The 25,633-nt window shown below is 40.9% G+C and overlaps 1 protein-coding gene across 6 annotated transcripts in view; it reads right to left on the bottom strand.

Annotated features, from left to right (window-relative positions):
* The window catches only part of LOC124612599 (WD repeat-containing protein 37), a 106,127-nt gene that overhangs the window by 78,733 nt on the left and 1,761 nt on the right, over positions 1–25,633 (bottom strand). For 3 of the 6 annotated variants that reach the window (XM_047140882.1, XM_047140888.1, XM_047140887.1), the window contains exon 2: positions 2,470–2,672. In XM_047140882.1, the coding sequence (XP_046996838.1) occupies positions 2,470–2,633 (164 nt within the window). In that variant the 5' untranslated portion in view covers positions 2,634–2,672. Of the gene's footprint in view, positions 1–2,469; positions 2,673–10,758; positions 10,960–15,005; positions 15,142–16,838; positions 16,899–25,633 lie in introns of those variants that run through there. The other 3 variants (XM_047140885.1, XM_047140883.1, XM_047140886.1) reach the window with 3 other exon arrangements.

Genomic DNA, 25,633 nt, shown 5'->3' with positions numbered 1-25,633 from the left:
AGTAAAGGGATTTTGCTATTTAGGGAAAAAAATAACTGATGATGGTCAAAGTAGAGAGGATATAAGCCGGCCAGAGTGGCCGTGCGGTTCTAGGCGCTACAGCCTGGAACAGAGCGACCGCTACGGTTGCAGGTTAGAATCCTGCCTCGGGCATGGATGTGTGTGATGTCCTTAGGTTAGTTAGGTTTAATTGGTTCTAAGTTCTAGGTGACTAATTACCTCGGCAGTTGAGTCGCATAGTGCTCAGAGCCATTTGAACCAGAGAGGATATAAAATGTAGGCTGGCAATGACAAGGAAAGCGTTTCTGAAGAGGAGAAATTTGTTATTGATTTAAGCGTCAGGAAGTCGTTTCTGAAAGTATTTGTATGGAGAGTCGCAATGTATGGAAGTGAAACATGGACAATAAACTGTTTAGACAAGAAGAGAATAGAAGCTTTCGAAATGTGGTGCTACAGAAGAATACTGAAGATTAGATGGGTAGATCACGTAACTAATGAGGAAGTATTGAATAGAATTAGGGAGATGGTGGTGGTTAGTGTTTAACGTCCCGTCGACAATGAGGTCATTAGAGACGGAGCGCAAGCTCGGGTTAGGGAAGGATTGGGAAGGAAATCGGCCGTGCCCTTTCAAAGGAACCATCCCGGCATTTGCCTGAAACGATTTAGGGAAATCACGGAAAACCTAAATCAGGATGGCTGGAGACGGGGTTGAACTGTCGTCCTCCCGAATGCAATTGGGGAGAAGAGGAGTTTGTGGCACAACTTGACTAGAAGAAGGGATCCGTTGGTAGGACATGTTCCGAGGCATCAAGGGATCACCAATTTAGTACTGGAGGGCAGCGTGGAGGGTAAAAATCGTAGAGGGAGACCAAGAGATAAATACACTAAACAGATTCAGAAGGATGTAGGCTGCAGTAGGTACTGGGAGATGAAGAAGCTTGCACAGGATAGAGTAGCATGGAGAGCTGCATCAAACCAGTCTCAGGACTGAAGACCACAACAACAACAACAACAACAACAACAACAACAACAACAACAGTTTTCTGCGTAAATTTTCACAAGTACTTTGGCAAATCAAGAAAACATATGCAATTCTCTGAAATGCCCTTGTTGAAGGGCACCATTGTCTCCCTTCTCCTCGAAATTTTCTCATGCCAAGCACACACACTCCTGTGTCTGAACTTGCAAAACACGAGAATTTAACTAAACATTCTGTTCAGCAACCACAATTTTCAGTGTGCTTCAGATATCCTGTTGCATAAAATACACATACTGGAAAGAGAAACAAACCACACAATAAAAAACAGATCACAAAAGTTATGTTACTAGCCACAAATGTCGTCTGCAAGTGAGTAGCCCAACTACCCAGTGTAGCAGAGTGATCTGATAATCATGAGCTAAATAGATCAAGCGCATTCTCCAACTGGTTATTGCTATGGTAGCAGCCCTGCAAACAGTCAGATGTTAATCACTGTTATTCTGACCCAAGAATAGATATCAATTTCCATTTCACTAAACGTTATTTGATCTTCTGTGCAAATAAAACTAACCAACACCACATAAAAACTTTAAGGATTTTTTACTGCTGCAACTTGGTAGACTACTATTATGGAGTTCAAACCATCTCTCTCTCTCTCTCTCTCTCTCTCTCTCTCTCTCTCTCTCTCTCTCTCTATCTATCTATCTATCAATCACAACTGCTTACAGTCCACGTTGTAAAAAAAACACCTTCACTCTCTTTTGCAAAGAAACATTGGAGAAAACAGTGGAGAGAACTTAAGAACTGATGTGATTTATTCTTGATTAGTATTACAATGTTTGAGATCCTCAATTTAGCCTGAGGTTGAAGGAATCCAGAAAAATGAAGCTAGTGCTGTAATCAAAACAGTGTCATCTGGTTTTATGCAACTAACTTTAACTATAATCTGTGCTAACACGTGTGAATCCAACAGCTTATTATATCACTACATCAAGATTTTTTTATTTGCGAAGAAAGAATATTCTGCTCATATTATTTAACATTACAAACCATTACGTAACTTTTTTAAATTTTATTTCACATTGAAAACTGGCTGAATTTAGCTTCGTTCTGTAGAGTAATGGCACACAACATGAGTCAGAAAAGCATCAACAGTCATTATCAGACAATCCTAATTCCTAAAGATTCCACAAGGCAGCAATTTACACTGCAAATGGAAGCTAAATTTTACAATAACTTTCACTGGTATATGCTACTGCTAAAGGAACTAGTTATTGAAAATTTTAAGGGTTGAAAAATAGCTCATTTTCATAGCATAAAATTAAGCCTTCAAAAATTAAATTCGTTGTATCACTTTTCAACAAAGATAATAGGGGACAATGCTAAAAATCATCAAAGAATATGAGTGAGTATACTGATGTGTGGCAAGGCATGCACATAGAAAACAAAAACATAAATTATAAATATATGCCAGGATGGAAATGACATACCTAAATGTGGGTGGTACAGGCACTTCAGAGTCAAGATCTGAGCGCCAGCTAGGAAAAAGAGCTGGGTGGTTTTCATTATCTGTGTTGCTCTGGACCCGTGGAATTGTTATTCTCTTGCTTTTAGGGGGTTTACCCATTTGGCTTTGCGCAGCATCCTGTGGCATGTTCCCTCTTCGTTGTGATTCCAATCAATTTTTATTTCACTGGAATGAAAAATATATTCTCTGGTTATTGGTATCGTAAATTAAGTACTGGGCATATTACAAATATGTAGTCCAATGATATTATTTTTGAGCATCCACAAATAAATTATAAAGAGACAAAAAGCAAAATTAACACTTTTAACTTGTATTCTGCAATTGTTACCTATATTTCTCTCACTATTATCATTTTCAGTCCAGAAAAGTTTCTGATATTTACAAAAGAAACTATAAGAATTGCACTAAGATAAACACACACAATCACTACTTGTACAAGAATGGAAAAAAATAGTTATTTAAACATAAGATCACCACACAGAACATGTTAAACAAATGATAAGCAGTTTATAAGTAAAACATTAAATCCATTATAATCAGACAGTCTGAAGTACTTCAATTATCTTCACTCTTATTACAAATCTGCAATCAGCTGATGCTTCAGTTTTTTTTTTTACAAAATTCATCATTTTCTAAGTCTTTATTTAATACTTTCCAGCAAGAGTTAAGAACTCCAGTATTACATATTTAGGTCATTAATCTCCATTTGTAGGATGTCATTTTTTTTAATTTGATATCCAAGTAGAATCTACTTTTGGAAATTTTTCATATAACAGAAACCAAAATTGGACTTCCCAAACCCAATTTATGAATCATTCACTACAGAGGACACTGTGGTTTAAAGGTCTAACTCTTCTGCTTTCAGAATGTGTTCCTAAACTTATTGTGAGATCTGTTTTTAAAGAAATTGAACATTTAAATGATACTCTTGTAGAAACAGTTACGAAAACGTATCAGGAAAAGCTTTATGAAGATGAAAAAATTCTGGAAACACTGTTTTTTCACGTAAAACTTACTTTTGTATGAAACTGTAGAAAGCAGTTGTAACTGTTGCTATACAAAGAGGGAGCTCACATTTTGCACACTGCATGTGCGTTTTAGCTTTACACTCATGAGTTTTGCTATTATATGCCAACTTCTGCTGATCCAAGCATGGAACGTGGTTCACAAAACCATACCTGATACTCTCTATTGGTGCAGTTAGTTTTTACACTTTGCAGGCACATATACCAGGGTAGCTTCATTTGAAAGTCTGCCTCTCTTATTTGCAGTCCATTTCCATACCATAAACCACGATTCTATAAAATATTGATGACAATTGTTTAGATCCAAAGTTTGCTTTTCAGGAAGCCCAAGATGTTTTGCCTCATGCACATACTCCAGCCATAAATTGGTTACAGCCATATCAGCGGCCTGAGTAAACATGTGCTGTGTCCACTTTCATGCTCAAATAAATGTTCTGTAAATTGAAATCAAAAACCATACCTGTCAATACCACTCACGGCAATTTTATAGTTTCAATAACAGCAGGTCTCGAAACATCAATGTACGTTTATTATTCTTTTCCAAACCTCTACAGGTATCCTTGGTTCCAAATGCCTTGTAAGTTTCAACTCACCACTGATCTGTTGTCAAAGCACTTCGAGCATTGCAGCACTGCCATTGCTGATAACTGCCTGCATAAATTCTTGTGGTTCATTTTCCTTTGTGACTGCATTAGTATAGCAAAATCAAGCTTTTATTTACACATCAAGTTCCTTATGACCAAATTGAGGAGCAAATTTCCAAGGTCATAGAACATGTTAGTACATGGAAGTACAACATAAAAGTAATAACAGATAAAAATAAATGTTCATGAACCCGAGAAAAGTCAGTCCATGAGGTTAAGTAAATGCAATCAACAAAACAATAAGAATCAGCTTAATTTTTGAAGGAACTCCTCGACAGAATAGGAGTGACCCATGAGGAAACTCTTCAGTTTCGATTTGAAAGTGCGTGGATTACTGCTAAGATTTTTGAATTCAAGTGGTAGCTTACTGAAAATGGATGCAGCAGTATACTGCACACCTTTTTGCACAAGAGTTAAGGAAGTCCGATCCAAATGCAGGTTTGATTTCTGCCGAGTATTAACTGAGTGAAAGCTGCTTATTCTTGGGAATAAGCTAATATTGTTAACAAGAAATGACAGTAAGGAATATACAGGGTGGTCCAAAAGTCCGGAAACACCCTCATAAAATTCAAATGGAGTAGCAAACGAGGAAACAGAGTCCCTACACACAAGGAACGGGAAAACCTTATAGGTTATGCCACCAACATGGAAGCCATTTTGAAAGCCGCCATCTTGGATTCAACTCCAAAATTTCAAATGGGAATGTGGTCATGTGACATATCAAATAGGTAGAGAATTTCACCAGAAAAACAATGCCATTGTTATTTTAAACATAGCTTTATTCATTCTCGGGTTATAGCCAATTACTTACGGCAGCAGCGGGACGCTCGGCAGCGTGAGTATTACGTACTGAGAAGTCATAAAATGGAGCCTGAAATGGTGCAAAGTGACTATTCCATGCCTGATATGTTACATGTGTTTAACTGTTAGGTATCGTTTACTCATGCTAACGTTTTAATCATTGTTTCCTTATTTACAGGTTACAAAATGTCCTTAACACATGAAGAACGCATTGAAATCAACTTCATGTCAGGAGAAAGAAGCACACGGGTGATTGCTGAGGATTTCAACAGTTGTCACCCAACCAGACAGCCCATCACTCTCAGCGCAGTTGCCAAGCTTTTGGCCAAATTGTGAGCAACAGATTCTGTCGGAGGTAAACCTAAGGCTGGAAGACAAAAATCCGCCATCGATGAAGCAACAACAGAGAGCGTGTTGGCATCGTTTAGCAAGAGTCCGCAACGGAATACTCGTCGCCTGTCACAAGAATGTGGGGTTAGCTGTGCCTCCATACTGCGAATTTTATCGCAGCACAAATGGCACCCGTACAAAATTCAGCTGCTCCAACAACTGAACGAGGAAGACGCAGACTGTCGGGTAAAGTTCGCAGAAACGGTGACACAGCAGCTGCAAATAAACCCACGTTTCCCCTATCAGGTGCAGTTCAGTGATGAAGCCAATTTCTTTATCAATGGTGAAGTGAACAAGCAGAATCACAGATACTGGTCCGACACTAATCCGCACTGGATTGATGCTTCCAAAACGGTCGACTCACAAAAAGTGATGGTCTGGTGTGGTGTGTGGGGTACGAAAGTCGTTGGACCGTTTTTTTATTGATGGTACGTTAACAGCCAAGAGTTATCTGAGGTTATTGGATGAAGAAGAGTTTCCCTCGTTGTTAACGGAGGAGGGGTCATTTCTGGAATTCTTCCAGCATGATAGAGCCCCACCACATTATGGACACAATGTGCGAGCATACCTGGATGTGCAGTTCCCTCAAAAGTGGATTGGTCGTAGGGGTGCCGTGGAGTGGCCACCACGTTCATCAGATTTGACTCCTTTGGATTTTTATCTTTGGGGTCATCTCAAAGCACTGGTTTATTCTGTGAAAATATGGGATTTGCATCATCTAAAGCAGCGCATTGTTGATGCGTGTGGTCAAATTCAGACAGATGTGTTGGTCAAAGTTCATCAGGACTGGGTTCAGAGGATAGCATTAACAATCCAACTCAATGAACAACATACCGAGCCATTCCTATGACTTGGTGGTCTCTTGGGACTGTGTAACATTGACGTAATGTCTCTTTGGCCACAACACACATGCTGCTGAGCATCCCAACACTGCCACATGTAACTGGGTATAGCCCAAGAATGAATAAAGCTATGTTTAAAATAACAACGGCATTGTTTTTCTGGTGAAATTCTCTATCTGTCTGATATGTCACATGACCACATCCCCATTTGAAATTTTGGAGTTGAATCCAAGATGGTAGCTTTCAAAATGGCCGCCACGTTGGTGGCATAGCCTATAAAGTTTCCCCCTTCCCGTTCCTCGTGCATAGGGACTCTGTTTCCTTGTTTGCTACTCCATTTGGATACAATCACTCACTTCCGATACCGTTCAAATAGTAAAAATGGCAGTATTAAGCCTTTGAACAAGATCCTGAATGTCAGCTTTCCATGACAGCTTACTATCTATCTGACCACCTAGAAATTTGAACTATTCAGTTTCACTAATCATATGCCCGGAAATTAAAACATCAGGTTTTGTTGAATTGTGTGTTATAAACAGTAAAAACTGAATCTTACTGTGATTTAACATTAGTTTATTTTCTACAAGCCATGAACATGGTCATGTACTGCACTATTTGAAACCAAGCCATTGTTGCACACAACATCCTTTACTACCAAGCTACAGTCATCAGCAAAAAGAAATATTTTAGAGTTACCCGTAATACTGGGGGGCATATATCATTTACATAAATAAGGAACAGAAGTGGCCCCAACACTGATCCCTGGGGCACTCCCCACTTGACAGGACCCCACTCAGACCCCACATCACAGCAGTTAACACTGAATAATGACCTTTTGCCAACTGTTGCTGAAGTAAGAGGTGAACCAATTCTGAGCTACTCCCCATATTCTGTAATGGTCCAACTTCTGGAGAAATATTTTGTGATCAACACAATCAAATGCCTTAGTTAAATCAAAAAATATGACAAGCATTCGAAATCTTTTGTTTAGCCCATCCAGTACCTCACAGAAAAAAGAGAATATAGCATTTTCAGTTGTTAAATGACTTCTAAAGCCAAACTGTACATTTGATAGCAAATTGTGTGATATAAAATGATCAATTATCCTCACATACATGGCGTTTTCAATAACTTTTGCAAACACTAATGGCATAGAAATAGGTCTAATATTATCTACATTATCCCTTCCTCCCTTTTTATAAAGTGGCTTTACTACTGAGTACTTTAATTTGCTCAGGGAACTGACCATTCCTAAAGGAAAAATTACAAATATGGCTAAATACAGGGCTAACATGTGCAGCACAGTACTTTAATATTCTGACAGTCATCATCATCATCATCCCCATCATCATCATCATCATCATCATCATCTAAATCTTCCTCCTTGAGATAATCCATTGTTTGGTAAAGTTCATAATTTCTGTCAGCCACTGAAGAAAAATTATACTCAAGTTTTTCAATATCGATATAACACTATTTTCCGCAATTTCTAAAATCTCTTCCACAATGTGTTTTTCTTTACAATGCCTGATCACTGTTGAAATAATTCCAAGTAGCTACTAACAACAAACAATTGTAAAAATGAGAGCAAACATTTAGAAGTAGCACATAAGCAAAACCAAAGACACTTTATCCATCATCACTGACAATTTTTTGAAACTTTGCCATGGCAACTGTAATTCTGCTAACTTATGATTGTAGCTGGAAACCTGTTTCAACAGGGGAAAAAAAAATCACAACTTTGCTGAACATTTACAAAAAGCGTATACAATTATAAAAACTAAGTAATCACACTCAGCTACAATCTTTGCACAGCCAAGATTCTGAGCATGCCATGGAAGCTCAAACATCAATCAATAGATGGCACACAGAGAATGTCCACTACAAAGAATCCTATGCTTAGTGTCTTACACAGTTTTTAGACGGCATATCTAGACTGAAAATACAATCCTCCCCTACAGTGGACAAATACACTGAAAGGTTTAAGAACAAAAATTTTTGCATGATATATTACGCCCAATTAATTTTGCTCCTCAAATATTTTCACAATAAAACTGAACTCTCTGTCTACCGGAACACAATCTCTATGAAACAGAAGAGCCAGCCACAACTTATTTCAAGAAAAATGTCAATACCACCAATAGACATGTGAAAAAACATACTCCTGTATCCTGCCTTATGAAACTAATAGTTCCTTCCTCAGGGAGAAAGAAAGTATAGGCAAATGATGAAGGCAGAACATAATATCTCAGTATTATCTTATATACAGGGAGACAATTATTGAACTATATGAAATTCACATTTCGCGATCAAGAAGTCTCTTCACCCTCAACGGGTGACTGTGTGGAGTGCAATGTCCAGTCACAGGACAATCGGTGTGATATTTCTTGATGGCACAGTGACTACTCAATGATATGTCTGTTTTGGAAGATCATTTCATCACCATTATCCAAAGTGACCCCGATTTCCACAAAATGTGGTCCATGCAACACAGAGATTGACCCCTTAGAAGCAGGAGAGTTATGTCCTGGAGAAGCACTTTGGGGACCGCATTCTGGCTCTGGGGTAACCAGAGGCTGCTGGCATGGGCCTCGATTGGCCACCATATCCTCCAGATCTGAACACATGCAACTCATTTTTATAGGGTTATATTAAATACAAGGTGTACAGCAATAACCCCAAAACCTTTGCTTAGCTGAAAACAGCCATTCAGGGGGCCATCGACATCACTGATGTTCCAACACTTCAGCGAGTCATGCAGAATTTTGCTATTCATCTGCACCACATCATTGCCAATAATGGCAGGCATATCGAACATGTCATAACCTAAATCCGAATATCTGTAGTGACGTTTACATGTTGACTGAAGTGTGTGCACACCATAGTTTGTAAATAATTTACTTTTCCTTAAATATAGTTCAATAATTGTCACCCCGCATCTCACTATTAACTATCTTGCTACAGGTATGTGTTTCTTACTGAAGTGCTGCGTATATTTTAAATATTGATAATGTACCTCCAGTTTCTAATACCCATCAAATAAATGTAATTCACTGAAGTGTCTGATACTGCTTTGTCAACTCTCATCAGAACTGTCACCTGATACTGCTTTGTCAACTCACATCAGAACTGTCACCTAACAATCCAAACCAGACCTTGGGCCATCACAGATCAGTGTGTCACCGCATCTGCGGTCTTATAATCAGATTTGTTGTCTTCCCTACCTAACACCTGAACTGTAACATCTTAACCTAAATTACGCCTCAGACTACACTACCGATCAGTGTGCACCATAACCTACATTCCAAATACTTTTAACACCATCTGTTGTGAGCCTTCCCAAGACTGTCATGTGCCGTGAAACACAAATGGCAATGGTGTGACACCTAAAACAAAGAAGGGATTGACTAAATTTAATATGTAGATATGCAATAAATCAGATTACAAATTCCGGACCCTCTGACAATGAATGACACCCTCCCCCCATTACATTCACATATTTACGTATCAGTTTTATATCAAGATACTTAAAAAAAATATCAGCCACAAATTAACCCTTTATAGAAATTTCAGTGAGAATAGGAGCTTTATGATGACAATTCCAGAAATATTGAGGAACCGAAATCTGGAAATGGATTTTGGCTGCCATCATTCTGAGAGTAGGCCTGCTGTTCCAACGGTTGAGACTGCAAGAGTTTGGAACCCTTGGAGCAAAATGGAAGTTTCTATGCCCCAGCAGGCAAGTTCCAGCTGTTCACCCTAGCACAGTTGGTAACAATGCCATTTGTTGAAAGTGGAGGCTTACCTGAGTGTGGCCTAGTCAGACCGGAAAGGGTCCATTCTGTGTGAGGTCCATGACCAACTGGCACTGCAGCCTTGTCACTGTCCACGACTGCATCTTGCTATGCACATTGAATGCCACAGATTAGTAATAGTCACTGTTTATTACTTTGAACAGAACATACCAATGCAGTTCCATTTCATTTCACTCATAATTTCATTCACTTAGTTATAGTGAATATACAACTGCAGGCCAATGGCACCAGCCGTGCAGTAAGATTCATCGAAGTCCTCCCTTTTGCCATCTAGATCTGCTTCTTTTCACTAAACGTGACCAGGGTTTACGAGGGCTGTGCCAGACAGCTAGTACTTGGGGGTACACACTAATCCAGATGCAAAATAAATACTGTCAGTGTTCTGTCTTTTTCTGTTTGTGCATGTATGACTTCAGTCACACACAACATTGTTGTTATGTAACACGACAAAGTCAACAACCAGTATCGGTAACTTCAGCTGACTTAACAAGTGGAAATCTAAAATACCTTAGATATGGAGCAAATATAGTTGTGACATTTTGTAAAACTGATGTTAGTACACTGACCATACCAGATTTCATTATATATAAACCATCCACTTTTACGCAATGCTTATTCCTATGTACGAAGTTTTAATTTGCAATTTCATTCATTATAAATGAAGATTCTCTTTCATCTCTGTTGATATACAAATTTATTTATTTCATTTAATGTAATGTTAACAAACCACACACCCTTCCATGCACCTCAATTACGCAGCTAACTGAACAGTAGTGGCAAGTACATCAGAGGGATATCTGGAGAGGCCAGACTAATGTGTTTCCTGAAAATAGGTGTCAATATTTACAGTAGTTCCAGGGGCAACAAGATATATGATTAATCTGGCCTTTGAAGATTAGTCATCATGGCCTTGCTGTGTTGATACTGCAGCACAACTGAAACCAAGGGAGAGAAACGGACATTATTTTCCCTTCGGACATGCAGCTCTATAGTATGCAAAGCTGCATGAAAACAGTCTTTTGCTTGAAGACAGCAGAAGCAGCAGCAGCAACAACAACAAAATTTGTGTAGAGTTGAAACCTGTCAAGCACTAGATAATGCTAAATGCCAGTGTGTTGAGTGAACTAAACTGAAAACTTACCAGGGAGAGGAATTTTAAGGTTTGGGGGTTCTGGCTACAGTGAGCTCATTAGTGAAAGAGCACAAGTTCGTTATGTGGGTTGGGTTCTCTGCTGAAGATGGGGAATGTCAACAGCAGCAGAGGCAGATCTGTGTGAGCATACAACACTTCTCTATTGCTTCTTTACTATTTTATACAGCTTGGATTCCACCATGAAACTGGTCAGAAGTGGATGTGGACAGGCACAAGAATGAACACAAAAAGTCTTATTATTCCATCCTGCTAGTACAATCAGTCAAGCATCAGTGGGTGGTGTTGGCCAGCATAGCAGGAGGTCACGGTGATGCCCGGAAATTGACTCTGAACTGCTGATTGGACTCATGATGATGATGATGATGATGATGATGATGATGACGATGACGATGATGATGATGATGATAAATCCTACAGAGGTGATGGCTGAAGCAGTTTTAGCTCCCTTGGCTACGCACAGGACAGGTCCCTCTTTCACAGTCCAATGGTGGCAAAGTTACGATAATGGCGGAGCAAACACTGACTGCACGTTGCTTACTGTCCAGCCAGCAGAACACACTGACAAGCTGGTATGGCCACGATTAAATACAACTCCCCAGCACAGACAGTTGCGGAAGATGCGACATTTTGGGGCCTTCGGAAATATCAAGAAAAGGGCAAAGGCTGGGGTGTGGCATAATCAGCACAGCACATCGATGATGCATAAGTCAGTCAAGACGGAGTGGCTCCTCGAAGACTGGTCCCAGGGCACTGACACCTGGAATGCTTTCACAGAAACTTGGCTGCCACTGAGGGGTGTTGATCAAGCATGGGCGATAGCCACCTATGGCCAATGTATGTGACTTGTGGCCTCATTACAGCACTCGTGGTCTGATAACATAGGTGCTGATCACACAGATCAATGACCAGCATCTGCTGACTGGTTGTGCCCTCTTTGCAGTCCTGGGTTACGACTTCTGCTCCAAGTTCTCGTATTGTTTTACCCATTACAGTGGGGAATTGGAGGGGTAGCAAATAAGTCATCCCTGTATTGGCTTAAGTCAATTACAGAAAACCACAGAAAATCTAAATCTGGAAGGCCAAACAAGAACTTGGTCACAACTTGTCACAAATATCAGTGCTTTAGCCATCAAATATACCTAATACTATCTCCACAGACACTGCTTGCTCATCAGAGGAAATTATTCAGCCTATCACTTGTTTACTTTATTACGAGTGTGATGTAAATTGCAATTCTACATACTCTGTACAGGCGAGTCAGTGACAAGAGAGCCCAAGGTATTACATCAACCTTCACCCTCACCAAAAAGTCAAATATGCCACTGAAACTAATAAATCACAAGACATAATTGCAGTGCATTACTTACCTTCAGGAGGCAAAATGTGTAGTACTGCTGATGCACATATAAAAACAGAAGTGATATCACAGTCATAGCTTTTGGAACTATTAGTTCCTTCCTTGGGAAGGCTAACGTCCTCAATACAGACAGAGATTCTGATGAGTAGGAAAGACAATCCTCAAATGAGTAGGTAAAACAATCCTATGATCTTCAAGTACAATATTAATGGTATGCTGCTCAACACAGTCATGTTGATTATATACCTGTGCAGAACATTGTCGAGCAATATGAAATGGAGAAAGCACGGAGCACGGGAGGATGATACTAGGGGAAACAATGATTGACTTTGATTTATTAGGAGTGTTGTAGGAAAGTGTAGCTCATCTACAAAGAAGACCACCTATAGAACATTTGTGTGACCCATTCTTGAGCATTGTTTGAGTGAATGGCGGCCCCATCACATGGGATTAAAGGAAGACATTGATACCAAAACACTGCGTTGCTAGATTTGTTAACATTGCGTTTCATCGACAAGAAAGTGTTATGGAGATGCTTTGTGTGCTGAAATGGGACTCCTTGGGGGGGAAAATTATGCTCTTTTTGAAAAAACACCATTGAGAAGATTTGGAGAACAGGCATTTGTCACTGACTGCAGAACAGCTGACTGCCGCTAATATATATTTCATGTAAAGACCATGAAGACAAGGTAAGACAAATTAGGGCTCATACACATACATATAGACAGTTGTGTTTCCCTCACTGCATTTGTGAGTGGAAAAGGAAAGGAAATGACCAGTAGTGGAACGTGGCACCATCCACAATACACCATAACATAGCTTGCGGAGTACATATGCAGATGTAGATATGTTTGGGTAGGTATCTGAATGAGCTGCCCTTCCTTTTTAACCTTCCCCATCCCATCACTCTCTTCTCAAGCAAAGTACTAAAGTACTGATACAAGGGTCATTCAATAATTAGAGAGACAAATTGTCTGAGGAAAAAACTGTTGGTAGGGCAAGTTTAGTACTTTTATGACAAAGTTGACATCTCTCGAATGAGCCCTGATCAACTGATGTATCAACATTGTTTTGTTTATAACTTCAAAAATACATTTCAAGATGGCAAGCCATTGAAACATCTACATTAGTAGAACAATATTCTGTTATTCGTTTTTTTACTTACTGAAGGTGAGAAACCAGTGAATATATACTATAGAATTTCTAAAGTTTATGGTGAAGGTTGTATGGATCATGCAAATTTTTCCAATTGCGTAGAGCATTTCAAAAATGGTCACAACTCCTCAGTGACTGGCGAACACCGTTCTGGCTGACCAGTTGCAGTTTCAACTCCCTCACTTGAAAGTCGAATTGATGACATTATTCGTGCCGACTGCTGTGTGACTGAGGAAATGATAGTTGATAAGGTTCAAGTTAGTACTGGTATAATTTACAACATTATCTGTAACAAGCTGAAGTACCGCAAAATATATGCAAGATGGGTAACAAAGGAGTTGACATGACTACACAAGGAAACAAGATTGAGAGTGAGCACAGAGCTAAAGGAATGTTATAAAAGAGAAGGTGAGCACTTTCTCAACAAAATTTTAACTTGTAATGAAACTTAGGTTCGCTATTATGAGCCAGAACCAAAAACACAAAGCATAGAGTGGAAGCACACCAGATCACCTGTCAAGAAAAAATTCAAAATCCTAGCATCAGCAGGAAAAGCCATGTTGACAGTGTTTTTGGATGCTGAAGGTCCAGTTTTAGTGCACAATGAACAGCCAATGCTACTCAGATTTGCTTTTAAACATGGTGAAGCCAACCATGAGACACACACAGACAGAGAGAGAGAGAGAGAGAGAGAGAGAGAGAGACGTGGATCTCTGAGGAGAGGTGGGATCCTTCAGCAAGACAATGCACGTCCTCACATTGCTCAACTAACCTGTGAAACCATCAACAAAATGGGCTGGGAAGCACTGCCTCATCCTCCTTACAGTCCTCATTTAGAACCTAGTGATTTCTATTTGTTTGGTGCACTGAAGGAGGCAATATGTGGGAAGAGGTTCCAGGAAAACAAGGATGTGAAAATGTTTATGAGAAATTGGTTCAAACATAAAGATAAAGAGTTCTTTGCAGCAAGAATAAAAAACTTGTAGCCTGTTGGAACAAGTGCATAAATGTTCAAGGGGATTATGTTGAAAAGAGAAAAAGTATTGTTTTGTAAAAATAAATGTCTTTTTCTCCAGACCAATTTGTCTCTTTAATTATTGTATGACTCTTAGTTTAGGAAGCTTTGCTATGCACTACTTATGTGCTTGTCTACTGGATATACCGAACATTTTGGCTCCTCTCCAGCAAATCTGTCTCAAAATTTATTAGTTTTCCTGATTTAGTTGTACTTTAAAAGAATCACATGCCATTAAAAGCGACATTTAAATGTTGACCAGATCACCCAAGCAGCAGTTAAGAGCATGGGGTTCAGTTACCTGCAGACTGTTACCCATCTGTTGCGTACAGCCAGGGCTTAATGTTATATTTTGCTCCTCTTAGTAGCTGGGAGAGGTGGTCTTGTTCATGAAGTTCAAAAGTGACTCAGAATAAGTGGAAAAATTGAACCACAGGTTTCAGCAACTTAATGCTATCTTACATCAGTAGTTCCAAATCCTCCCGAGACCACCCCATCCCAACCTCTTCTCAAAGTTAAGCATCTGACAAACAGTTCAGTTTAATAGAGTTAATATTATGGTTTTTCAACCAACTGTATTCTATACAGTAAACATTCAAAGGAATAAGTGCACTTATTTCCTATTAAATAAAAACATAGTAAGTCAGTGATACAGCTATTACTGCTTACTTATAACAATCTAGTACAGGGTTTTGAATGCTTTTACATTTGTAACCAAGTTGTCATTTTCTATTTCACTACATTTTGACACTTTTTCTAACTGTCTTTTGGAACACATCGAGCAAATGCTATCTGTGCTAGACTGCTGAAGATGACAGACAAGGAATTTGTTGAAATTCAGTTCAAGAATTTCTGAAGGATGAGATCTAGTTAATATTCAGTTTGCTGTTGAATAATAAACATTGTAAGTCATGCAATAGTTTCATCCAGTTCCTCACTTTCTTATTGCTACCCAATTCTCAACTTTTCTTAACAGTTACATGTTATGGTGAGCAAAACTGGTATTTTTTATGCTTTTTCATTGTAAAATGGATGCACACCATAAACCTTACATCAAATGTTGCCAGTTTTGCTTAATCACAATCAATTTTCACTACGTTGTCTTTGAAGAATCCCTGAATATTGTTTTACGAACCCAGCATCTAATTGTTGATTTTCCAAAGAAGGGAAACAGCTACTAATAGATTATTATTAACGATAACACGTGCTGAATACTACGACTGAATGAATAGCAAATGAAATTAACAGAAAAATAAGTACCAAATGCTTTGGGTAAACTAATAGAATTTACAAAATATAGCTTCCGATTGGTTTGAAACTGAAAGTTAACAACCAGTGTGTATTACCAGTTCCGATTTACAACAATAATACATGAACTTTACACCAAGAAGCTGTGCAAAAATTTCGAAATCTGTGGGTTTCTTAGTGAGTAATAGAAGATCAATAAATGGTCTGTAGTAGAAGAAATTACAACTATAATGAAAATTAAGTGGAGATAAACAGGAAAGTTAGTCATCAAAATGGATAGTATAGGGATCAAGGAAGTTCTTTGGGCGATTTCAAGAGATAGGGAAAGCCAAGACAAAGGCATGATGGAAGGCAAGTGAATGACATTAGAAAATCAGCACGAGTCGCATGATGCGTACAACTAAAAACTGCAAGTTTTTGAAAAGTCTAGATGATTTCATAAATCTTAGATTCTAATGAAATAATGCCCCAAGAACCATGGGCATTTCTGATGTAAGGTGGCTTGCGTGCCTTGATGATATAGAAAGCTGTACCGCAGACAAAATCACAACAGATAGGTCTCTATAGGTATCTGAAGAGGTCAGACAAACATTCACTGCCTGAACAGGGGCTGTAGCTTTATCGGAGTTACAGGAGTGACAATTTGGATGTCTGATCTGACCTTGTAACAATACTGCCTTATTGCACTGGTATTGCAAAAGCCTGATATCAAGAGGAAACTACAGCTCTACTGTATGGTTAAATGATGATAGTGTCCTCTTGGGTAAAATATTCCTGATATAAAATAGTCTTCCATTAGAAACTTTCGGCAGTGACTATTCAGAAGGTAAGAATATAAGAAAGTGAGTATCCTACTACTAACAATATAATGAACACATCATCATACCTGAGATAAACATGAAGCCAACACCCACCACAGTCTAGAAGTTTACATGCCAACTAGCTCTCCAGATGGAGAGACTGAAACAAAGAACAATGAGATAAAGAACATTATTTGGACAGTTGAAGAAGACAAAGTTTAATTGTTGTGGGTTGCTGCAATTCAATAGTTGGAAAAGCAAGAGAGACACTGAAGAGCCAAAGAAAGTGGTACACTAATATCATGTAGGGTCCCTGTAAGCACACAGAAGTGCTGCAATACGACACTGCGTGGACTTGACTAATGTCCGAAGTAGTGCTGGAGGAAATTGACACCATGAATCCTGCAAGGCTGTCCATAAATCTGTACAAGGACGAAGGGGCAGGGATCTCTTCTGAACAGCATGCTGCAAGGCATCCCAGATACACTCAATAATGTTCAAGTCTGGGGAGTTTGGTGGCCAGCAAAAGTGTTTAACTTGGAAGACTGTTCTGGATCCACTCTGTAGCAATTCTGGACTGTGGGCCGTCGCATTGTCCTGCTGGAATTGACGAAGTCCTGGAATGCACAATGAACATGAATGGATGCAGGGGATCAGACAGGATGCTTATGTACATATGTGTCATATCTAGACATATCAAGGGTCCCATATCACTGCAACTGCACACGCCCCACACCATTACAGAGCCCAAACCAGCTTGAATGGTCCCCTGCTGACATGCAGGGTACATGAGGTTGTCTCCATACCCGTACACATCCATCCGCTCAATACAATTTGAAATCAGACTCAACCGACCAGGCAACATGTTTCCAGTCATCAACAGTCCAATGTTGGTGTTGATGGGCCCAGGCCAGGTGTAAAGCTTTGTGTCATGCAGTCATCAAAGGTACTTGAGAGGGGCTTCGGCTCCAAAAGCATATATCAATGATTATTCGTCGAATAGGTTGCACGCTGAGACTTGTTGATGGGCCAGCATTGAAATACACAGCAATATGCAGATGGGTTGCACTTCTGTCACATTGAATGATTCTCTTCAGTTGTCATTGGTCCCGTTCTTGCACGATCTTTTTTCAACAGATGTTTTACCGGATTTCTGATATTCACATCACACTCATGAAATGGTCATATGGGAAAAGCCCCACTTCATCGCTACCTCGGAGAAGCTGTGTCCCATCGCTCATGCGTTTATTATAACACCACATTCAAACTCACTCACACCATAATCTGCCATTGTAGCAGCAGCAATCGATCTAACTGTGCCAGACAATATCTTACACAGGCAATACAGACCACAATGCCATTTTCTGCCTGTCTACATATATCTGTATTTGAATACGGAAGTCTATACCGGTGTCTTTGGCGCTTCGGTGTATTTTGCAAACAGCGTAATTTAATCACTGCTATTTCTAGGGACAGATTCGGACTAAGGCCATAATTTATTGGTTATGAACTGCAGATTAAAACTGGAGGGATGAAACAAAAGTAGGAACTCAAGGAAATTGGACCCAAATAAACTGAAAGAACCAGACATTGTTGAGAGTTTCAGCAGGAGCATCAGACAATGTTGGACTGAAGTAGGGAAAAGGAACAAAAGAGGAGACGAATGGGTAGCATTGTTAAGGACTACACTCCAGTAACGTTAGAGGTGCCACGGTTCTTGCTTGGTTTCCAGAATGGAACTAATATTGCCTCCTTCCAAGTCGTGGACTACTGTCAAACAAACCAGATCTGATGAAACAAGAGGGGAGCTGTCCTTTCACTTCAGGGCACAAATGACGAAGCATGGTATAATGGACCTCATCAAGGCTGGGAGCAGTGTCTCTGGCTGCAGACAGATTATTCCAGTTCCCACATGGAGAACGGAATGTTGTAGACTTCCTCATTATGCGAGAAGAAATTGAGCTTTCTCATCTCCGCAGTCCCATGGAACACATGAAAAGCAGGAGCTTGTCTAGATGGCATACTGACAGTACAAAGGTGTTCAGCTAAAACCTGAGCCACATCTTGTGGCGTGTCCACCAAGACCCCATTACCTGACAAGGCCATAAGGGGATTTGTACTGCCCTTGCCGGAAATTTGTCTTATTGAGTCCCGAACTTGTACAGTAGAAGTGGACCGATTAATGGAAGTTGTGAATTCCCTCCCAGAAGCCCTCTTCCATTCTTTTAACACTTGCCACACATGTGCTCTTGCAGATCGGAAGGCATGAAGATTTTCTATAGTTGGACAATGTTTGAAGTTCTGCAGAGCTGTTCATCTGGCTCTGATTGCCGATCGACAGTCATCATTCCACCAAGGTACAGGCTGTCATCTGACATGGTTATTACTAGACCGGGGGATGGACTCTGCGGCACCCAATTGATCTCACAAGTGATATGGGCCTCCATCTCCTATGCATTATCCTTTTGTTCAAAAATAGCTTGTCGACTGTATTGCAACCAATTTGCCCATCGTATCATCAATCTGTATTATCTCCCATCAGCCGCAGTCCTACTCGGCAAACTGTTCCACACTGGGAAGTGGTCAGCAGAATTTAAATCTGTAGCCACTTCCCACCGAACTGAGTCTGCAATAGCTGGTGAACAAAAACAAAGGTCAATGGCTGAAAAAGACCCTGTAGCTGTGAAAAAGCATGTCATCTGACCCGCATTCAGAAGGCAGATATTCTCAGAATGGACGAGTTGCTTGATCATCCGACCTCTGGAGCAAGCAGTAGCCAAGCACCACAGTACACTGCGTGCATTGAAGTCTCCCACAAGGAGGCATGCTTGATCATCCGACCTCTGGAGCAAGCAGTAGCCAAGCACCACAGTACACTGTGTGCATTGAAGTCTCCCACAAGGAGGCATGTGCATGGGAGTACCCGGAAGGATTCTGGCAGTGTCTGCATCCAAAGCACCATTAGGTGGAAAGTACAACAATCACACTGTGATATTAAAGGGTTTGAGAACTTTCACGGCAAATGAGTGCATGGTCATGGTAAGAGGGACAGGAGAGGAGTGGCGTCTGTCTTCAATAAAAACAGCCACTCCACTTTCAGCCCTGCATCCAGTAGTAGTGTCCTTCCTGTATGGGTGGCAACCCTGTAATGCAGGTGTGTTGGTGACTTTAAGATGTGTTTCTTGTAAGCAGATGCAGAACGGTTTCTCCTGGACCAGGAGCTGTAATTCTTCCAAATATGAGCGATATCCTTTAAATTCCGCTGCAGAATATAAGTCCTTGTGCAACCCATTGTTTAGCAACAGCTGTTCTTTTCTTTCTCCCTCATAGAGATGGTTATTTTTCTGAGAGGTCAGGAGGAACATTAGCCGGTTGCCGGTTCTCTGGTTCCTCCAATTGGAAGTCCATATCCTCTAAAGCATAGTATCTATCAGAGAGGGAGAGAGCTTGCCGACCCAAAGATTTAACTACCACTTTCTTCGACTTGCAACTATTTTTCGAAGTATGTTTTTCTTTACTGACGGGAGGAGTGGCTGCTTGGGTTGCAAAGACAGCTTAGTTGGCTTCTGATCATGAATAGTGGTATGTGGCTTAGGTGGTAAGCCCATTGCTGATGGCTTCCGAAGGACTTCAGTTTCATGTGGAGCATTTCCCCCCACAGATACACCAACAAGTGCATGTGCTCGTATTGGAATCTGTGGTCTGAGTGTGTGTGGAGGCATCACACTTGGCGACTGGCACCTTAAGGGTGATGCAAAAAAACGTAGCAAAAACTGGAGGTTGCATAGCTTTGGAAGCTTTTTTAGCTTCACCATAGGGTATGCACCTCTTGACTTTCAACTCCTGAATTTTCCTTTCCTTGTCATAAACCTCACACATTCTGCTCCACACTGGGTGATCCCAGAAGCAGTTCACACATTTCGGAGGAAGTGTACAAGAATCACCTAATTCACGAGCTGAGCCTCCACAATCGCCACATGTAGCCCTCCCATTACATCCCATATGGTATGGCCAAATCTGTGACATTTGTAGCATCGCATGGGGTTAGGAACAAACAGGCGAACCTTCAGATGGATATAGCCTGCAAGGATATGTTCAGGTAATTTCGAGTATTAAATGTTGGAATAAACGTTGCCGATTTTTCCGATTTACCATTGACTCTCCTCATATAGTTCTGCTCTTCCGCGCCCTCCATATTTTTCCATTCTTCACGTAACCCCGCAGGGTCCACCTCCACTATATCCAAGCAGGTGACCACACCCTTACTAAAGTTAAGGTTATTATGCAACTCAGCCTCAACTGGGTATTCACCTAAGGCCTTACATCCCAGAAGCTTAGATATTTAGTTTGAATTAGCAGTTTCAACTAGAAGTGTTCCATTAAGAAGTTGTTTGACTCTTTTTAGAGACCCAGCAATACCTTCTAATGCTTTGTGAATATAGAAAGGGAAGACCTTCTCAAAGGTTCCCCCTGTTCCCTTGATTACAATGAAAGTGTTATAGCACACTAAAGTCCTGTTACTATGATTCTGAGACTCTTTTTAGGGAGCACAGACCAACCAAGCTCTCTTTGTTGAGTGAGTATAGGTACTACCTGATGGTACACCCATCCCGTCACGAGTAATAGTCTGACGAGATTGTTCCATAGAGATCACATGAGATGTGAGAGAAACAACCGTCGACCTAGGCAGAGCCCTCCATGTCCGAGCAAGCCTTATACAACTGGGGGGGCGGCAGGTGCCCAGAGGTTACCTGCTACAGACTGTTTTACGTCAACAGCCATTCACAGCACTTAGCACACCTTGAGGTTTTTTTTTTTTTTTTTTTTTGAGGTGTGTACCTTCCTCACAGTCCAAGCTGTGAAGTCAAGACCCCCATTCTCCACAACGCACAACACTCTACCACTGCACTGCACAGTGGTCACTGAAGCATGCCCAGAGCTTACAGTGACAGAGGGTTGGCAGCACTGACCAGTCCCCAGCTCAGAAACACCGGGGTCGGCAAGCTCGTTCTCAGCAAATGAATGCTGAGCCTGAGGGGAGCACAATGGCGAGGCTAATCAATCTGTAGCTGCTGTTCAAAGATGCATTTCTGTCTGGCTTAAGAACTGGGACAATGACATTGTTTCACCATTGTGATGACCAGACATCATCGAGCCAAACAGGTCTGAAGATCAGGATTAAACATAGCCTTCAAGTAATAATCAGATGTTGGATCATCTGATTATGAACTGAATCAGGACCTGAGGCCATATTGTGAGAAGACATAAAAGTCAGTAAAAGGTGCATTATAGAATTTGACTTGGCAGGGGGTGAAAAGTAGAAAGATGTACTCAGCTTGTCATTTCTGAGTTAGATAAGTAGATGGGTAAGAAGATGATGCTAACATGCTGTTGCAAAATGAGCTGCAAGGTGTTCAATGACAGCCTGAAGGATGAGACCAGGTACAGATGTTGATCTTTGGCACCCCAAAAGACTACAGAGCTTGGCTCACACTTGGGAGGAAGACGCATACATCCCTACAGAGGAAATGTTAGTGGTCCCAGCATTCCTTCTTACTGTGTTTAAGGAGGTACTCAGCCTTAGAGCAGAGTCACTTAGAAGTGAGAAAGGTGGCCTGAGAAGCATGCAGAATGCTACAACCACCCTGATTAGCTGTTTAACTGTCTTCGGTCCACCGTGCAACTGGACAGCTGCAGAGTGTGCCTGTAGAAACACAAAAAGGTGTTACAGTGGCACAGGTGATTGTGTTGAGGTTGTGTCTGACAACCTCATCGATCGAGTCTGCTGGAGAGAGGGGTGAAGATGTAAGGAGTGGCACATTATTGCCAGATGCCTCTTCAAGAATCCATAATGGTAACTGGTCTGTCAGGCAGTGACAAGGAAGTAACAGGATCATCGGAAAGTGGTCACTGTCACAAAGATTATCATGGCGAGATCAATGTAGTGACACTACAAGATTTAGGGAAGAGACCTTCAGGTCAATAGCTGAAAAGGTGCCATAAGCAGCACTAAAGTAGGTAGGAGTACTTTCACCGAGGAGGCACAAATCAAGATCGAAAAGAAGCTGGTGAATTGTGTGCTTCTAAATCTCTCCAAATAGCAGAAAAGGAGGGGAGAACTGTTCAATTGCAGCAGTCTTCTCAAGGAAAATAAGTTCCCTGCCTGTAGATAAATAAATGTTACACATGGTGATCACTGGGGTTGTCCATACTCACACCACTGCTGCTTCCAACGTGGCACGAAGGTAATCCTTTCGCTGATGACATCTGTGAAAACCAAAATAGACATCCCTCTGGTCACCCCGCTGAGGCCACAATAATGCACGGTAACCATGAATCATTAGGGAATGGTCATCAGTAAAGTGAGTTTCTTGGAGGAGGGCACAAATTGTAGAATAAGAAGAAATTAGTAGTAGTTCTTCCAGCAGGTGGCAGTATTTTCCATTACAGTTCCATTGGATCATCACGTTGATGGAGTCGTGGTTAGACACGAAGGAGCCATGAGGATCTTTCACTTCCTAGAACCACTGAATGACACATGCAGACAGGAAAACATCAGTAAACATTTGCTCACAATCCGATGGCATGGGAAGTGTCTGGCATCTTCAAGGTCACATGATTAACTTTCTCCCATCATCCTCCTTTTTGTCTTTCACAACTTTTAGTGGCCGAGAGTCTTTTGAAGACTTATATGCTGTAGGCATGGGGATGGGTCAACACACAAACATGGTTATTTGCAAGGACAAAATTCATGGATAGATCACCCCGAGTTTCCGTATCTTTGGTCTGCCATGCAACAATCACCTCATGGACACCTTCACATCACACATGTACACCATAACTTTAATATTTTCTGGGAGGACATTCCATTCAAAGACTAAGACCAAAGCATCTGTCTCCATTCAGTTTCTTCTTGGGACTTTTTTTGTAGGCTTCAGGCAAAATGACACCTCATCATTCAAGATTAGCTTGTAGCTCCTTGTCTGTCTGCAGCCTAAAGTCTGTGAAAGGTAGCTCCTTGAACTATATTCCAAGTTTTATGTGGGACAATAGTCACTGGCCTATAACCCAGCCATCCACATGCATGAAGAGTTTGAGACTGTGCAGCATAGGAGACCTTAATCAATAATGACCAATTGAGCATTTTTCCCAATGCTTGTTCAAATTTGTCTTCAGTGTGTTCCACAAAAAAGCTCTGTCATTGTAGAAGTAGTGCACAACAAGTATCGAATAAATTGCTTCACTCGCAACTGTCTGGCCTGTCCCTCTTCCCATGAAGTAGCCAGGATAGGAAAAATGGTAGGATTATAATTATCTAGAACCACCTGTTGAAATCGACAAATCTAAACAGCACTTTGTGTTGGTTGAATTTCATACATTTCACACGTGAAATGTCTGCTGATGCCATCTACTCCGATCAAGGGGTCATCCCACAGGTGCCGCCTAGCCGCAGCAAAGGTCGTTTAACACGACCGTCATTGCCGGGAGTCCTGATGCCCCAGGAAGATCGTCATAGGTGGAGAGCTAGCAGATCAGGATTGTCTACTGTGTTGGCTTTGGAGTGTAGATATGAGTTTGCACAGTTATTGCACACAGAGGGTCATCAACACTGTATGCAGTAGCTGCTATGCTGCCTAGACCATCCACACTACAGAAAAAAATTTTGAAAATGGAGGTCACAAACGGAAGGGGATCAAAATTACTTCAGCCGAAAAGTGATATACAGGAAATGAATGTAAATGTCAACAAAAGAAATCAGAACCTCGGTAAGTAGTCAGTTCAATATCATTGGGTTCCTCTATGAGAAAGAAAGAGAAGTAACAGATGGGAGATTGGAGTATAAGATAGGAAATAGCCACAATAGTTTGGTTACCTATATTCCACACGCACAACTTCATAAAAGAATGTTTGGCCCCGTGGAGGATCCAGAAACATGGCATGTTGGGCTGAAAAGACCAGGTGAAACAGATTGATAGATGAGAAAGTATTTGAGAGTGTGGAGGAGTAAATTTCAAGTGACTTGCCTCTGGGTCAAGATCATGAATATCACAAATGCACCTGAACCAAACAATGGGTTTAAGGATCATGGGGAGGGGGGGGGGGGGGGGCGACAGGAAGGTTTCTTCTAGAAAGCCCATGAGAGGTTAGAATATGAGGGTCCTATATGGGTACCTATGCCACAGATTAGTCTGTATATCTTTCCCTCAAAAGAGGAATTGTTGTGAGTAAGAATTTTGCGAGATGTTTCAGAAATAAATTGGTTTCAAGTCAAAAAGAAGATTGGGAGATGCAATACCATGGGCAAGGGGGATGTCGGAGTACAGGGAGATGGCATCAAAAGAATTTGAGAGAGATTTTATGACTGGCCCTGTGATTTGAGTAGAGACTGTACATTATGATGGACTCTTGGGGCAGGATCACTACAGCAGAGCTTCTTTAATCGTTGTGATTCATTGAGACATTATGGAGAGTGCAGACAACCAGTTTCAACACAGACCATAATCCGCTCTTGCTTTCTACATGTCCTCAGTGGATACATTGACAACACTGTTCTGGATTCTGTGGGGTGTTGGGGGTTTGGGTGCTGTGGCAAATGGAACATCTGAACATGACGTGGTCTCAATGCTGTAAGGGATTGATGGGAGAACGCACTGAAGGCAGAAGAGGTCTTCATAACCAGTGCTTCTCCAAAAGGAAAGGAGGATTAGGTAACTTTTGGAAGTGGTATTTGGAGTGCTCTACCAGTTGTTCAACAGCACGGGCCTCAATTTTGGAGATGAGATGGATCTAAGGGTATTCATCAAAGGAATCTTAACAGGGAGAAAAGGAATTAAAGGATGCCTGTGCTGTGGAAAATTGTTTTTCTGGCACTAGATAATTT

Source organism: Schistocerca americana, chromosome 4, assembly GCF_021461395.2.
Source record: "Schistocerca americana isolate TAMUIC-IGC-003095 chromosome 4, iqSchAmer2.1, whole genome shotgun sequence".
Classification (NCBI taxonomy): Eukaryota; Metazoa; Arthropoda; class Insecta; order Orthoptera; family Acrididae; genus Schistocerca; species Schistocerca americana.
Note: the sequence above shows the minus strand (reverse complement) of the source record. Positions and strands in the feature narration are given on the sequence as shown.